The following is a 15,767-nucleotide window of genomic DNA, read 5'->3' on the forward strand; positions in this document are numbered from 1 at the left end:
TAATAACAAATTTATAGAAACTCACTGATAATAATACAGTAATAGTAGGGGACTTTAACACTCCACTCACAGCAAAGGACAGATCATCTAAACAGAGGTTCAACAAGGAAACAAGGGCTTTGAATGACACAATGGACCAGATGAACTTAAATGATACATTCAGAACATTTCATTCTAAAGCAGGATATACATTCTTTTCAAGTGCACATGGAAGATTCTCCAGAATAGATCACATACTGGGTCACAAAAACAGGACTCAATGAGTACAAAAAGACTGAAATCATACCATGCATATTTTCAGACCACAGTACTATGAAACTTGAAGTCAACCACAAGAAAAAAATATGAAAGGACCACAAATACATGGAGGTTAAAGAACATCCTACTAGAGAATGAATGGGTCAGCCAGGAAATTAATGAAGAATTAAAAAAAATACATGGACTCAAATGAAAATGAAAACATGACAATTCAAAACTTCTGGGATGCAGCAAGGACAGTCCTAAGAGGGAAGTATATATAGCAATACAGGCCTTCCTCAAGAAGCAATAAAAGTCTCAAATACACAACCTAACCTTATACCTAAAGGAGCTGGGAAAAACTAGCAAATAAAGCCTAAATCCATCAGGAGAAGGGAAATAATAAAGATCAGAGCAGAAATCAATGATATAGAAATAATAATAATAAAAAAAAAACAGGTCAACGAAACTAGGAGTTGGTTCTTTTGAAGAATTAACAAGATTGATAAACCCCTGGCCAGACTTATCAAAAAGAAAAGAGAAAGGACCCAAATTAATAAAATCATGAATGAAAGAGGAGAGATCACAACCAACACCACAGAAATACTAACAAATATAAGAACATATTATGAGCAATTATATGCCAACAAAAGGGCAATCTGGAAGAAACAGCTAAATTCCTAGAATCATATAAACTACCAAAACTGAAACAGGAAGAAACAGAAAACCTAAACAGACCTATAACCAGCAAGGAAATTGAAGCAGTAATCAAAAATCTCCCAACAAACAAGAGTCCAAGGCCAGATGGCTTCCCAGGGGAATTCTACCAAACATTTTAAGAATACCAATACTTCTGAAACTGTTCCAAAAATAGAATGGAAAGAAAACTTCCAAACTCGTTCTATGAGGCCAGCATCACCTTGATCCCCAAACCAAAGACTCCACTAAAAAAGAGAACTACAGGCCAATATCCCTGAGGAACATGGATGCAAAAATTCTCACCAAGAGACTAGCTAATAGGATCCAACAGTATATTAAAAGGATTATTCACCATGACCAAGTGGGATTTATGCCTGGGCTGCAGGGGTGGTTCAACATCTGCAAATCAATCACTGTGAGGGGCGCCTGGGTGGCTCAGTCAGTTAAGCATCTGCCTTCAGCTCAGGTCATGATCCCAGAGTCCTGGGATCGAGCCCTGCATCAGGCTCCCTACTCAGCAGGGAAACTGCTTCTCCCTCTCCCTCTGCCTGCCGCTCACCCTGCTTGTGCTCTCTCTCTCTCACTATCTCTCTCTGTGTGTCAAATAAATGAATAAAATCTTTAAAAAAATAAAATTAAAATAAAAAATAAAATTAAAAAACCAATGTGATACACAACATTAATAAAAGAAAGGATAAGAACCATATGATCCTCTCAACTGATGCAGAAAAAGCATTTGACAAAATACAGCATCCTTTCTTGATTAAAAACCCTCCACAGTGTAGGGATAGAGGGAATGTATCTCAACATCAGAAAAGCCATATATGAAAGACCCACAGTGAATATCATCCTCAACAGGGAAAAACTGAGAGCTTTCCCCCTAAGGTCAGGAACACAGCAGGGATGTCCACTCATATAACTGCTGTTCAACATAGTACTAAAAGTCCTAGCCTCAGTAATCAGACAACAAAAAGAAATAAAAGGCATCGAAATCAGCAAAGAAGAAGTCAAACTTTCACTCTTCACAAATGACACGATACTCTGTGTAGAAAAACCAAAAGATTCCAGCAAAAAATTGCTAGAGCTGATACAGGAATTCAGCAAAGTTGCAGGACATAAAATCAATGCACAGAAGTCTGTTGCATTTGTATACATTAAAAATGAAGCAGCAGAAAGAGAAATCAAGGAATCAATCCTGTTTACAATTGCACCAAAAACCGTAAGATTGCATCAAAAACCGTAAGATACCTAAGAATAAACCTAACCAAACAGGTCAAAGATATGTACTCTGAAAAGTATAGAACATTTATGAAAGAAATTGAGGAAGACACACAAAAAAAAGGAAAAATATTTCATGTTCATGGATTGGAAGAACAAATATTGTTAAAATGTTTATGCTACCCAAAGCAATCTACACATTCAATGCAATCCCTATAAAAATACCACCAGCATTTTTCACAGAGCTGGAACAAACAATTCTAAAATTTGTATGGAACCAGAAAAGACCCCAGATAGCCACAGGAAAACCAAAGCTGGTGGCATCACAATTCCAGACCTCAAGCTCTACTACAAAGCTGTAATCATCAAGACAGTATGGTACTGGCACAAAAACAGACACAAAAATCAATGGAACAGAATAGAGAACCCAGAAATGGACCCTCAACTCTACGGTCAACTAATCTTTAACAAAGCAAATATCCAATGGTAAAAAGACTGTCTCTTCAACAAATAGTGTGGGAAAATTGGACAGCCACATGCAGAAGAATGAAACTGGACCGTTTTTTTTACATCATACATAAAAATGAACTCAAAATGGATGAAAGACCTAAATGTGAGACAGGAATCCATCAAAATCCTTGAGAAGAACACAGGCAGCAACCTCTTTGACCTAGGCTGCAGCACTTCTTGCTAAACAGGTATCCAGAGGCAAGGGAAACAAAAGCAAAAATGAACTATTGAGACTTCATCAAGATAAAAAGCTTTTGCACAGCAAAGGAAACAGTCAACAAAACTAAAAGACAACCTACGGAATGGGAGAAGATATTTGCAAATGACATTACGGATAAAGGGCTAGTATCCAAGATCTATAAAGAACTTATCAAACTCAACACCCAAAAAACAAATAATCCAGTCAAGAAATGGGCAGAAGACATGAGCAGACATTTCTCCAAAGAAGACATACAAATGGCCATCAAACACATGAAAAAATGATCAACATCACTCGACATCAGGAAAAATACAAATCAAAACCACAATGAGATACCACCTCACACTGGTCAGAATGGCCAAAATGAACTCAGGAAACAACAGATAATGGTGAGGGATGGGGAACCCTCTTACACTGTTGGTGGAAATGCAAACTGGTGCAACCACTCTGGAAAACAGTACACAGTTCCTCAAAAAGCTAAAAATAGAACTATACTATAATCCAGCAATTGCACGTCTAGGTATTTATCCAAAGGATACAAAAATAGTGATTGAAGGGGCACATGCATCCCAATGTTTATAGCAGCAATGTCCATAATAGCCAAACTATGGAAAGAGCCCAGATATCCATTAACAGATGAATGGATAAAGAAGATGTGTTATGTATATACAATGGAATATTACTCGGCTGTCAAAAAGAATGGATGGAACTAGTCAGAGAAAGAAATATGTGAAATAAGTCAGTCAGAGAAAGAAAAATACCACATGATTTCACTCGTATGTGGAATTTAAGAAACAAAACAGATGAGCATAAGGGAAGGGAAGGAAAAATAAAGTAAGATAAAAGCAGAGAGGGAGGCAAACCATAAGAGATTTTAACTATAGGAAACAAACAGAGGGTAGCTGGAGGAGAGGTGGGTGGGGGATGGGGTAATTGGGTGACAGGCATTAAGGAGGGCACTTGATGTAATGAGCACTGGGTGTTATATGCAACTGATGAATCACTAAATCCTACCTCTGAAACTAATAATACACTATATATTAACTAAATTGAATTTAAGTAAAATTTAAAAAGAAAAACAGACAGATCAATAGAACAGAATTGAAAGTCCAAAAATAAACTCATGATTATATGGTCAATTAATCTTTGACAAAGGAGGCAAGAATATGCAATGGGAAAATGACAGTCTCTGCAACAAATGGTTGGGAAACTGGACAGCTGCATGCAAAAGAATGAAACTGGACCACTTTCTTATACCATACATAAAAGTAAACTCAAAATGGGTTAAAGACCTAAATGTGAGACTTGAAACCATAAAAATTCTAGACGAGAGCAAAGGCAGTGATTTCTCTGACATCAGCTGTAGCAATATTTTTCTAAATGTGTCTCCTAAGGCAAAGGAAACAAAACCAAAAGTCAACTATTGAGAGTACGTCAAAATAAAAAGCTTCTGCACAGCAAAGGAAACCATCAATAAAATTAAAAGACAATCTATGAGATGGGAGAAGATATTTGCAAATAACATATCCCATAAAGAGTTAGTATCCAAAATAAAGAACTCATACAACTCACCAACAAAGAAAACAAGCAATCCAATTAAAAAATGGGCAGAGGGCCTGATTAGCATTTCCCCAAAGAAGACATACAGATGGGCAAGAGACACATGAAAAGATGCTCAACATCACTCATCATCAGGGAAATGCAAAACAACACCACAATGGGATATCACCTTACAGATGTAAGAATGGTTAAAATAAAAAACACAAGAAACAAGTGTTGGTGAGGATGTGGAGAAAAAGGAACCCTCATGTACTGTTGGTGGGAATGAAAACTGGTGCATCCACTGTGGAAAACAGTATGGAGGTTCCTCAAAAAATTAAAAATAAAACTACCTTATGATCAATCACACTACTGGGTATTTACCCAAAGAAAACAAAAACACTAATTGAAAAGATATATGCACCCCTATGTTTATTGCAGCATTATTTACAATAGTCAAGATATCGAAGCAACCCTAGTGTCCATCCACAGATGAATGGATAAAGAAGATGTGGTATATACATACAATGGAATATTACACCACCATGAAAAAGATGAAATTGTGTCATTTGAGACAACATGGATGGACCTAGAAGGTATAATGCTAAGTGAAATAAGTCAGTCAGAGAAAGACAAATGCCATATGATTCCACTCATAAGTGAAATCTAATAAAATGAATAAACAAACAAAAAGTAGAATCAGACTTATAAATAGAGAACAAACTGATGGTTGCCAGAGAGGGGTTGGGGTGAAGGGAGAGGGAGATATAGGCTTCCAGTTATGAAATGAGTAAGTCATGGGAATAAAAGGCACAGCCTAAGGAATACAATCAATGATATTGTAGTAACAACGTACCAGGATAGATAGCAACTACACTTGTGGTTAACACAGCACGATGTATAAACTTGGCCACATCACTAAGTTGTACGACCGAAAGTAATGTAACACTGTGTGTCAGCTATACTCAAAGAAAACCATCTTTAACAGAATCATAACAACAACAACAACAAAAAACCCCACACAAGTAAGAAATAACAAGATGGAAATACCAATGAAACACAGAAGACTTTGAAAAATCATAGAAGACCTTTGCAGACCTGCAAATATATTTAAAACCTAAGTGAAATGAATAATTTCCTAAGGAAATACAACTTAACAAAATTTACCGCATTAGTAGTAAACAGCTTAAACAGACCAATTTCCATAAAAGAAATAGAGAAAATTAGCAAGGAACTGCCACTACAAAAAAAGTGCCAGGCCCAGGAGGTGTTACAGGGAATTCTATCATATCTTCAAAGAACAGATATCCCAGGGCACCATAAATTGTCCCACTGAATATTAAAGAAAAGTTTACTATTTCTATGAAGCAAGCATAACACTGATACCTAAACTGATAAAGAAAAATTATAGACAAATACCACTTATATTGATACAAAAATACCAAATAAAATAATAATAAATAGAATTGAGCACCACATTAAGAAAATAATATGCAATAACCAAGTGGGATTAATTCCAGAAATGGAAATTGGTTCAATATTAAGAAAATCATTAATATACCATACCACATCATAGATCTAAAGAGAAAAATTACATGATTATCTCCATACATGTTCATATGGCCTCTGACAAAATTCAATACCCTTTCCTGATTAAAACACTCTCAAAAGTAGGAATTAAGCCAGTCTTGAAGCCAGTGGTTCATTTGCTGGGGAAATATGAGAAGCACTTTACTAAGATCAGGAACAAAGCAAGGTTGCCTACTATCACCATCACTCTTCAACATCTTACTGGTGTCATGAGCCAAAGCAATTAGATAAGAGAAATCAACTAAAGCCAAAAGAATTGGGGGAAAAAAAGTAAAATAGCTCTATTGGAAGATGATCTGATTGTATCTAAAACTCTAGAGAATTAATAGCAACACTAGCTCAAATGTTTAAAAATTCAATAAGGAAGCAGGTTATGAAATTAACATACAGAAATCAACAGCCCTAATATACATAAAAATTAAGTAAGGATATAGCGTAGAAAAAGCCCCACCTTAGGAATAATCTTAACAAGAATTATGCAAAACTCCTAAAATGAAACCATTAAAACCCTTCTGAAAGACACAAAAGTAGATCTGAATAAATGGAAAGATATCTCTTATTCTTAGGCAGGGCAAGTCAACATCATAAAGATGTCAGTTACCTAACTTACTAATTTAATGCAACCCTTATAGAAGAACACAAGCTTCTTTACTGAGATAAACAAGTTAATAATAAAGTGTTTTTTCAGAAGTGAGAATAGTCAGGGTATCACTAGAAAAGGAAAACTACAAAGCAGGGAACCAGTCTTACCTGACATTAAAACACAGTATAAGTCTTTAAAATAAAATAGAATGGTCCTGGTATATGAATTGATAAACAGACCAGTGGAATAGAAAGTCCAAAAAAATATCAAATACATACGGTCACTTAGTATAAAGGTGACATCTTAAATCACTGGGGCAAAGACTGATTTTTTTTCTTAATAAATGGTTTAGAGACATCTACTTTAAGAAAAAAATTAAATCCATACCTCATACATGCAATCCAAAGAAATGAGGCATTTAAATGTAAATGATTAAATCAGAGATTAAGTGTAAAAATGATACACAAGTACTAAAAGGTAACAGGTAAATTCATTTATGACCTGGGTGCACGTACACAGTTTTTAACTAAGACTCACAATTCAGCTGCAATAAAAGAATGATAAATTTGACCTCATAAGATTAAGAACCCTTTTAGATAGCAAAAAGTACCATCAACAGTCAAAATAACAGCTGTTGAATCGTGAGAAAATATTCGTAACACATATCGCAGATGAAGATCTAATATCCCTAATAAAGAACTTTTGAAAAGTGGAGGGGGGAAAGAACAAGATTCTCTTAGGAAAATAATGTGAACAGAAAATTCACACACAAAAAAAATGTAAGGGATTTTAAACATACAAAAAGATACGCTATGGCCCCATTTCACACCACTCTGCCTCTTATTCACCATGTTCCGTGAACATTCCACCCTATCCCTCTGCAGAAACTTCACGCTTGTTTACTCCCTCTTGTGCTCTCTCCACCAACTCCGCTAACTCTTTCAATGGCTAGCCTCTTCAGCTTTTCACTTAAAAGCCACATCCTCGGAGAGGCCTTCTCTGATCCCCAGTCCAAATCATAATCTGTAACTGTCTCTCCAATTTGAAAGTTAGCTTCCTCCAGGAAGGTGCTTTGCCTGTGTTGTTCACCATTGCATCCCTCAGTGTCTAACACAAAACTTGGTACATATTTCAAAGCATAGGTGTAATAAAAGTAAAGTAATGAGAGGTTAGGAAGCAGCAAACTAGATTTTAGGATTTTAGAGGTGAAATCCTCAGAGGGAAGACAAGGTCCAAGATGCAGAAAGGCAGCGAGCTGCTGAAAGGAATGGGCGAGGTTTAAAGAACTGACATTAAGGTGCTGGGTACATAATCCACATTTTTACTCAAGTCATAAACTGCACTATCCCTCAATCTGAGCACTCTCTCTAGTTAATCCTTCCAATTCCCTCAGTACTTTACATTCAATACACCTTTTAATCTCACTGAGACCTCCAATTATCCCTCCTTTTTCTTTCACCCGGTTCATGAAACTCTTCTGGCTCCAGCTGCTTTCTTCTCCAACCCACACCCTCAATCTACAATCCCCACATCCATGCCTATCTTTTGCCGCTTATCTATAGTAATTTTCAAACATGAATCGAAGAACCGCTGGGGTAGTTTAAGATTGAGCATATTCCTGGGGCCCCAGCCTTCTTGATTCAGTAGGTCTAAGGTGGAGGCCCAAGAATCTAGATTTTTTTTTTTTTTTTTAAGATTTCATTTATTTATTTGACAGAGAGAGACATAGCGAGAGAGGAAACACAAGCAGGGGGGCGTGGGAGTGGGAGAGGGAGAAGCAGGCTTCCCGCAGAGCAGGGAGCCCGATGCGGGGCTCGATCCCAGGACCCTGTGATCATGACCTGAGTCGAAGGCAGACACCCAACGACTGAGCCACCCAGGCACCCCAAGAATCTAGATTTTAATAAGCACTCCCAAAGATTTGGATACTGGTGATCCAAGGATAAAATAAACACTGATCTGGAGGAAGAGATGCCCTTCTTCCTATCCAAAGAGGATCCACTACTTGTGCTTTAGAGCCCATGCTCTCCATCCCCTCAGAGATTTTACTGTCCTCACTGCCTGTTAGGTCTTTAATCTCTCCTTAAACCCGAATAGTCAAACAATTTTTTCAACAAATCACATGTGATCCATGTCATCTCCCTGCTTAAAACCCACCAGCTTTTCCTATCCCCCGTAGCCACGGTTCTCAACTTTGAATATCCTTGAGGTCAAATGTATTCTAAGCATTATCTGCAAACTACTGTTTTCTAAACTGTATTCCAATAAAATGTGAAATATACCTCAGCGATGTATTTGCTTCCAAGTTTTAAACAGAAGTTTTATTTTGTTTTGAACATAAAATGCTAAACACATTCATATAGCTGTTATATATCCCCCTATGATGATCTGCTTTCACGAAATCATGTGCCATAAAATGCCAAGAAATCACAGAAAGACTACCTGTTGCCTAAATATACAATGTTCCATGTGTACTGATGCATAGGCAGATTTAATAAAGAGGGCCATCCATTCTGTGTTCAATGGTCTACATCGTGTATCTTACAGCTATTATAATAATTTTAATAACATATACTTGTATTACTCTAAATTTGTTGTATAATGAACATCTATAGCACATAAACTCATTCCTCTGCATCTGTGTCTGAAAAGAATTCATCTATGAGGTCATTATAACTAAATCCAAGTGCACATTTCATTTCCTAAGCTCTTTTTGTTGTTCTGTCAAAATATTAAAATATTCTATGGTCAAATGATTTGGGAAGCCAAACTTGGGTAAACACTGTACCTTGCATATAGGTGCACTACTCTTCTTTGAATGTATGTAGATGCTGTTGTACCTATAAGCAAATTAAAAACACTGCTGCATGGTAGTTTTTTGTCATTACAGATTTTCCCAGTCAGTAGACAGTAAAGAGCCAGTTACCCTTCTGTGAGAAACTTTCATTTTTCACAATAAAAAGGAATCCTCATACTCAAAAAAATTGTGGAAATCACCGTTCTACAAAATAAAGTCCATATTCCTTAGAACGACATACAACAAACATCTTCTATGGCCTAAACTTCCAAGCACATCCCTCTTACACAACCTTTGCAATTTTTCCCACTATTATAGCTAAATGCTAAAATGCTCTCAATTTATCTTAACAATGAATCAAGAGTATTCTAAGTTTTTGGAAGTAGGAGGGTACTATAGAGATCAAGTAATTCAACTCCTTAACTTTACAGAGGACATCATCTTTTTGTATACCGTTTGTTCCTGATACTTTTATCTGTACTATTCTTATAATAACTTAAGACCAACGGAGAATGTAAAATTTCCTAATGATCTTCTAACACTTTGAAAAAGTAAGTTTCAATTTGATTTTCGTTTTCCATTTCCTCCATCCTCTGGTTATACCACTATATGGTAAACTCAAGCGTTTCACACATTTCAAATAGAAATTAATCTTTCTAATTAATAACAGGAGGCCAATAATTCACTTTGCAGACAGGATGCAGATTTGCTCCTATAAGTTCATCCGTAAGAACCTCAGGAATTGAAAACAAAGGTAACTGAAGTTTCTGGAGTTTAGCCCTTTAACCACATAAATGAAATCCTAATGATGGTGAGGACAGCATCACTGACGTCAACGACGACAGCAGCTGACACTTATTGACTCTTTGTGCTTTGCAGTGGTAAGCACTTTACATCATTAGCTCCCTCAGATCTTCAGACGACCCTATAAGGTAAACTGTCATAATTATTATCTAAATTATTGTCTTAATCTAACAGGCTCTGACAAGTTAAATAATCTTCAAGGTCCCACGAGTAAGCGCTTCCTCAGTTATTAACACCTTCCAACTTAGGGCAGGTCTCTTTCCCTCCCATCTGCATGCATTGACCCCTCGGTCCTTCCCCAGCCCTCTAGGTGGTCAAGTAGGGGACAGACGCCTCCGGCCGGGCCCCCACTCACGTTCAGCAGCCGGTACCCAGCGCCCTCCTTGTTCTCATCCTTGGGCAGATACATGGTCTTGTTATGGTCCTGGAATTTACGAGCCGAAGAAAACTCCGACGCTCTGCTGTGCATGATTTCCAGGTTGACATTCGGACTCTTCTGAAGTATAGGGGCTGTGTACAGGGAACGGACCTGCCCGCCACGGTTATCAGCGGTGTTGGAACCCTTAAATAACTCTCGGGGAGGCTCCATTCCTCCATCCTCTGCTGGATGGGTCTGCGCCTAACTGCCGGCCTGCTACTGCGCAGGCGCAGTCTTCTAGCCACCCGGCCAGGGCTTTTCCCCGCGCATGCGTACGCACGTGTGGGCAACCCCCCCCCCCCCGCGCTTCAGCGCCAGAGCTGGTTTTGGGAGAGTGTGAGCTTAATGAACCTGGAGGATCAGCTGCAAGCCCTTGCCTAAGCCATTTCAGTCTCCCTTGTAAGGGAGTCATAGCATACTGGTGAACAGCAAGTCTCCTCAGCAGTGTGATTGAACACCTTAGTTCATTTTCTTGTCTGCCCCTTAAACCATCGTAAGCCTCTTTTCCCTAAACCAATTCCTTCTGGGAGATTTACAATATCAATAATCACTTCCTTACGCTATCCCCTGAGCTCCAGATATTATGTTTCCAACAGTCTACTTGGACATCTTTACTGTCCCATACACTCATAATACACATTAATATTCATCTTCCCTCCCAGACCTCTAGTATGTTCCAAACTCATTTAATATGGCAATATCATAGCCACAAAAGCTTAAAACTTCAGACATATTTTTTAATTCTAACCCTAAATATTCGAACCCTATTCTCTCTTTTAATGGCACCTACTTTAAGACACTTCACATACACAACTGCAATGATTTACTCCTGGATCTCCCAGCCTGCTGTCATCCACCCTTTCCACTGCCCCAATATTAATACAGGTTACCTTTAAAAACAACAAAACGGGCGCCTGGGTGGCTCAGTTGGTTGGGCGACTGCTTTCGGCTCAGGTCATGATCCTGGAGTCCCTGGATCGAGTCCCGCATCGGGCTCCCTGCTCGGCAGGGAGCCTGCTTCTCTCTCTGACCCTCCCCCCTCTCATGTGCTCTCTCTCTCTCATTCTCTCTGTCTCAAATAAATAAATAAAATCTTTAAAAACAAAACAAAACCAAAAAATAAACATAGAAACTTTCAGAGCTTCTTTTTTAGCCATAGATTTGAATTCCTTAATTTGGAAACGAAGGGTATCCAAAATGCACTCTATCTCAGGATCATTATTTATTACTATTCTACTTGGGATCTGTTTTTCTTTTATTCATGAGCCAGCTCAAACTTCAGCGTTCAGTTAAATCTTATAACCCCCTATACATACCCTCAAAGCAGAATTAACTGTTGTCTCTAAGCTACAACTTGGCATATCACTATTAGTGGGCTCATGCTATCAGAATTAGTTAATTTCAAAAGATAGTTCTTTGGGGGCAGGAACCTGATCCTCACCTTGTACCCCTCAGGGCTCATGACACAAGAGCCCAAAACCCTCAATACATGTTTGTTGTCATCGGGGTCTGTGCTGTGTGGTGTTTAACTACTGTGCCAATGAGACATGCTGCCCACCAGCTCATGATGACTTCCTTAGGGCTCATGTGATGCAACATAGAAAATATCTAACTTTAATCTAGTCAAACTTCTAGACCTAACCTCCAGTCTACAGGAAATTCAGGAGATAGAGAACAAATTGAATGATGCTATTAGGAAAAAATCAAACAAATACAAAATGTAGGTGGGACATTCGAAAACAAAATGGTTTGGATTCTTTAAAAAAAAAATGTGAAGAGGAAATATAGAAGGTTACAGCCACTTGGAAAACAGTTTGGCAATTTCTTAAAAAAATAAACATGTAACTACCATACAACCTAGCAATTGCCCTCCTGGGCAGTATCCCAGAGAAATAAAAACACACATTCCCACAAAAACCTGCACACAAATGTTCTTAGCAGTTTTATTCATAACAGCCAAAAAATGGAATCAACTCAGATGTTTTCCAAGAGGGAAATGGTTAAACAAACTGCAGCAGGTACCTATCTCAGAGTACAACTGAGCAATGAAAAGAAATGAACACACAGCTTGGATAAATCTCCTGGGCAGAAGAAAGATAATTCCAAAAGATTACATTCTTGAGATGACAAAATTTCAGCAATAGAAGACAGCATAGACAGCCAGAGATTGGAGTTAGAGGTGCAGAGATGGGGATGTGGGAGGGAAATATAAAAGGGCAACAGTGAGAGATTCCCACGGTTTGGGGAACTGTTCAGTATCTTGACTGAGGAGGTAGAGACACAAACCTACATGACTCGTAAAACTGTATAGAAATTAACACACACACACACACACACACCAGTGCAAGTAAAACTAGGGAAATTTGAATAAGACCAGTGGGTTTTATCAATGTCAATATTCCAGATATGATATTATACTACAGCTTTGTAAAATGTTATTCAGAGACACTGGCAAGGCATACAAAGGATTTCGTTGTATTATTTCTCAAATCTGCATGAATCTACATTTATCTCAGGAAATTTTTCAGTTAAAAATGTCATGGGAGGAGAAAAAGGTGAGAAGGCCATTTAAAATTAAGAGATAAAACAAGCAAATGAAATATGTAAACCTTGACTACTTCTTGAGAGACAACTGGGGAAATTTGAGGATAGACTATTTAATGATACTGTGCTATGTAAACAAATGTTCTTATTTTTGGAACATGCATGTTTACATATTGTGACATGATGTTACCCACTTACTTTCAAAAGATTTACCAAGAACAGGGATGCCTAGGTGGCTCAGTCAGTTGAGTGTCCGGCTCTTGATTTCGGCTCAGGGCATGATCTCAGGGTTGTGGGGTTGAGCCCCATGTCAGGCTCCACGCTGAGTGAAGGAGCCTGCTTGAGATTCTCTCCCTCTCTCCCTCTGCTCCCCACCTCTCCATCTCTCTCTCTCCCTCTCTTAAAAAAAAAGATGAAGCAAGAACAAAAGGGGGGGTGTATAAGGAAATGAGCAAATGTGGCAAAATTTTAACAATTATTAAATCTAGGTTAATCTACATTATAGTTGCTATAACACTAGTCTTTCAACATTTTTACCCTTGATAGTTTCCAAATGAAAAGCCCTCAGAGCTCACTCATGCATATGGCCTTTACCTTGCCCCCATCTCCACCAGTAGAAATCCCATCCATCCTATAAAGGACATGCCCACACCCAAACTTACCCACAATACTTTCCTAGATTCTGTAACTCCTATGCCTATCTATGTTTTCTGACTAGATTAGGAGCCTCTAGAAGGCAGGTAGTATGTATTATACATTTTCTCATTTTTTTTGTCCTCTCACAAATCTAGCAATTTGATTGAAATCAAATCATGTATCATAATCCAAGCTTTACGTTTCCTAATGGATTACAGATGGTGTATAGAGGCCAGAGGTCCCAAGTGTTGGTTAGTCGACTAGCTATATCACAATCACCTGGGACATCTTCTAAAAAGCTGTTTTCAAGGTCCCACCTCAGCCCTACGGAATCTGAATCTCTGGGGATGGGCCCAGGCGTCTCTATGTTTTGTTCGGCTTATGGGGGAATGGGGAGAGGTAGGTGTTAATTACTGAATATTTTGCACCCCAAAAAACTACAAAAACCTCACTGGGGATCTTGCCTACTGACACCTCAGAAACTCCACTAAGCCACCCTACCCACACTTGATGGAGAGAGAAAGGTGAGAAAAAAAGATGACTTTGAGCCACTTGTGGAGACATATAATTGGCAGTGAACTTCCTCAAAGTTTCTCAATCATCACAGCCAAAGCTTCTCCTGATAACACTCGTACAGGTCCACCAGCTGCTCAGGGAATATGTACTCACTGGGGTGATCGGGAGATTTGAAGTCCAGGCCATACTTCCCAGACCTGAAGAATTTAAAGGCAGTACGCCCATGCCAGGCACACTATTATCAACACAGCCAGCATTCCCAATTGTGTTTCACGGCAGCTCCAGAGCTTCTTCATTTTCTAGGATGTTAGGAGCAAAACCCCCTTCAATTTTGTATTAACTTTCTATTGCTGCCCTACCAAATTCAGACAAATGTAGCAGGTTAAACAACACACATTGGCTATCTTAGCATTCTGTCCATCAGAAGTCTGACATGGGTCACGCTAAAATCAAGGGTCAGCAGGGCTGAATTCCCTTGTGGAGGTTCTAGGGGAAGATCTGTTTCTTTGCTCATTTGGGATGTTGGCAAAATTCAGTTCCTTAAAGATGTAGGACTGAGCCCACATCCATTTTCTTGCTGTCAGTCACGGACTGTTCTCAGCTTCTAGAGATCACCCACGTCCCTTGATTGTGGCCCCCTTCTTCACCAAACATTTTTACAACCTTATTGACTATATTCCCTATGCCGTACTTTCCATCCCTATGACTTATTTGTTACTGGAAGCTTGTACCTCTTAATCCCCTTTATCTATTTCATCCATCCTCCCACCCATCTCCCCCTCTGGAAACCAGCAGTTTGTTCTCTGTATTTATGAGTCAGGGTTTTTTTTGTCTTTGTTGTTTCTTAAATTTCACATGAGTGAAATCACACGGTATTTGTCTTTCTCTGACTGACGTATCCCACTTGGCATTATACCCTCTAGGTCCATCCATATTGTTGCAAATGTCAAGATTTCATTCTTTTTTTAAAAATGGCTACTATTCCACTGTATGTATATGGCACATTTTTTTTTAAAGATTTTATTTATTTATTTGAGAGAGAGAGAATGAGAGACAGAGAGCATGAGAGGGAGGAGGGTCAGAGGGAGAACCAGACTCCCTGCCGAGCAGGGAGCCCGATGCGGGACTCGATCCCAGGACTCCAGGATCATGACCTGAGCCGAAGGCAGTCGCTTAGCCAACTGAGCCACCCAGGCGCCCCCACATCTTCTTTATCCATTCATCTGTGGATGGACATGGGCTGTTTCCATATCTTGGCTATAGTAAGCAATGCTGCAATATACATAGGGGTGCATGTATCTTTTCAAATTAGTGTTTGTTTTCTTTGGGCAAATACCCCATAGTGGAATTATTGGATCATGTGGTAGTTCTATTTTTAATTTTTTGATGAACTTCCATACTGTTTTCCATAGTGGCTGCACCAATTTGCATTCCCACCATTACACAAGGGTTCCTTTTTTTCCACATCCTCTGTAAC

General features: G+C 38.7%; 1 protein-coding gene across 1 annotated transcript in view; it reads right to left on the reverse strand.

The window, feature by feature from the left end:
- C2CD6 (C2 calcium dependent domain containing 6) overlaps positions 1-10,765 on the reverse strand; it is a 145,139-nt gene extending 134,374 nt beyond the window's left edge. Inside the window, exon 1 of the mRNA XM_021703012.1 lies at positions 10,532-10,765. Within this exon, the coding sequence (XP_021558687.1) occupies positions 10,532-10,765 (234 nt within the window). The remainder of the gene's footprint in view (positions 1-10,531) is intronic.
- Between the last annotated feature and the right edge of the window lie 5,002 nt (positions 10,766-15,767).

Source organism: Neomonachus schauinslandi, chromosome 3 (assembly GCF_002201575.2).
Source record: "Neomonachus schauinslandi chromosome 3, ASM220157v2, whole genome shotgun sequence".
NCBI lineage: Eukaryota > Metazoa > Chordata > Mammalia > Carnivora > Phocidae > Neomonachus > Neomonachus schauinslandi.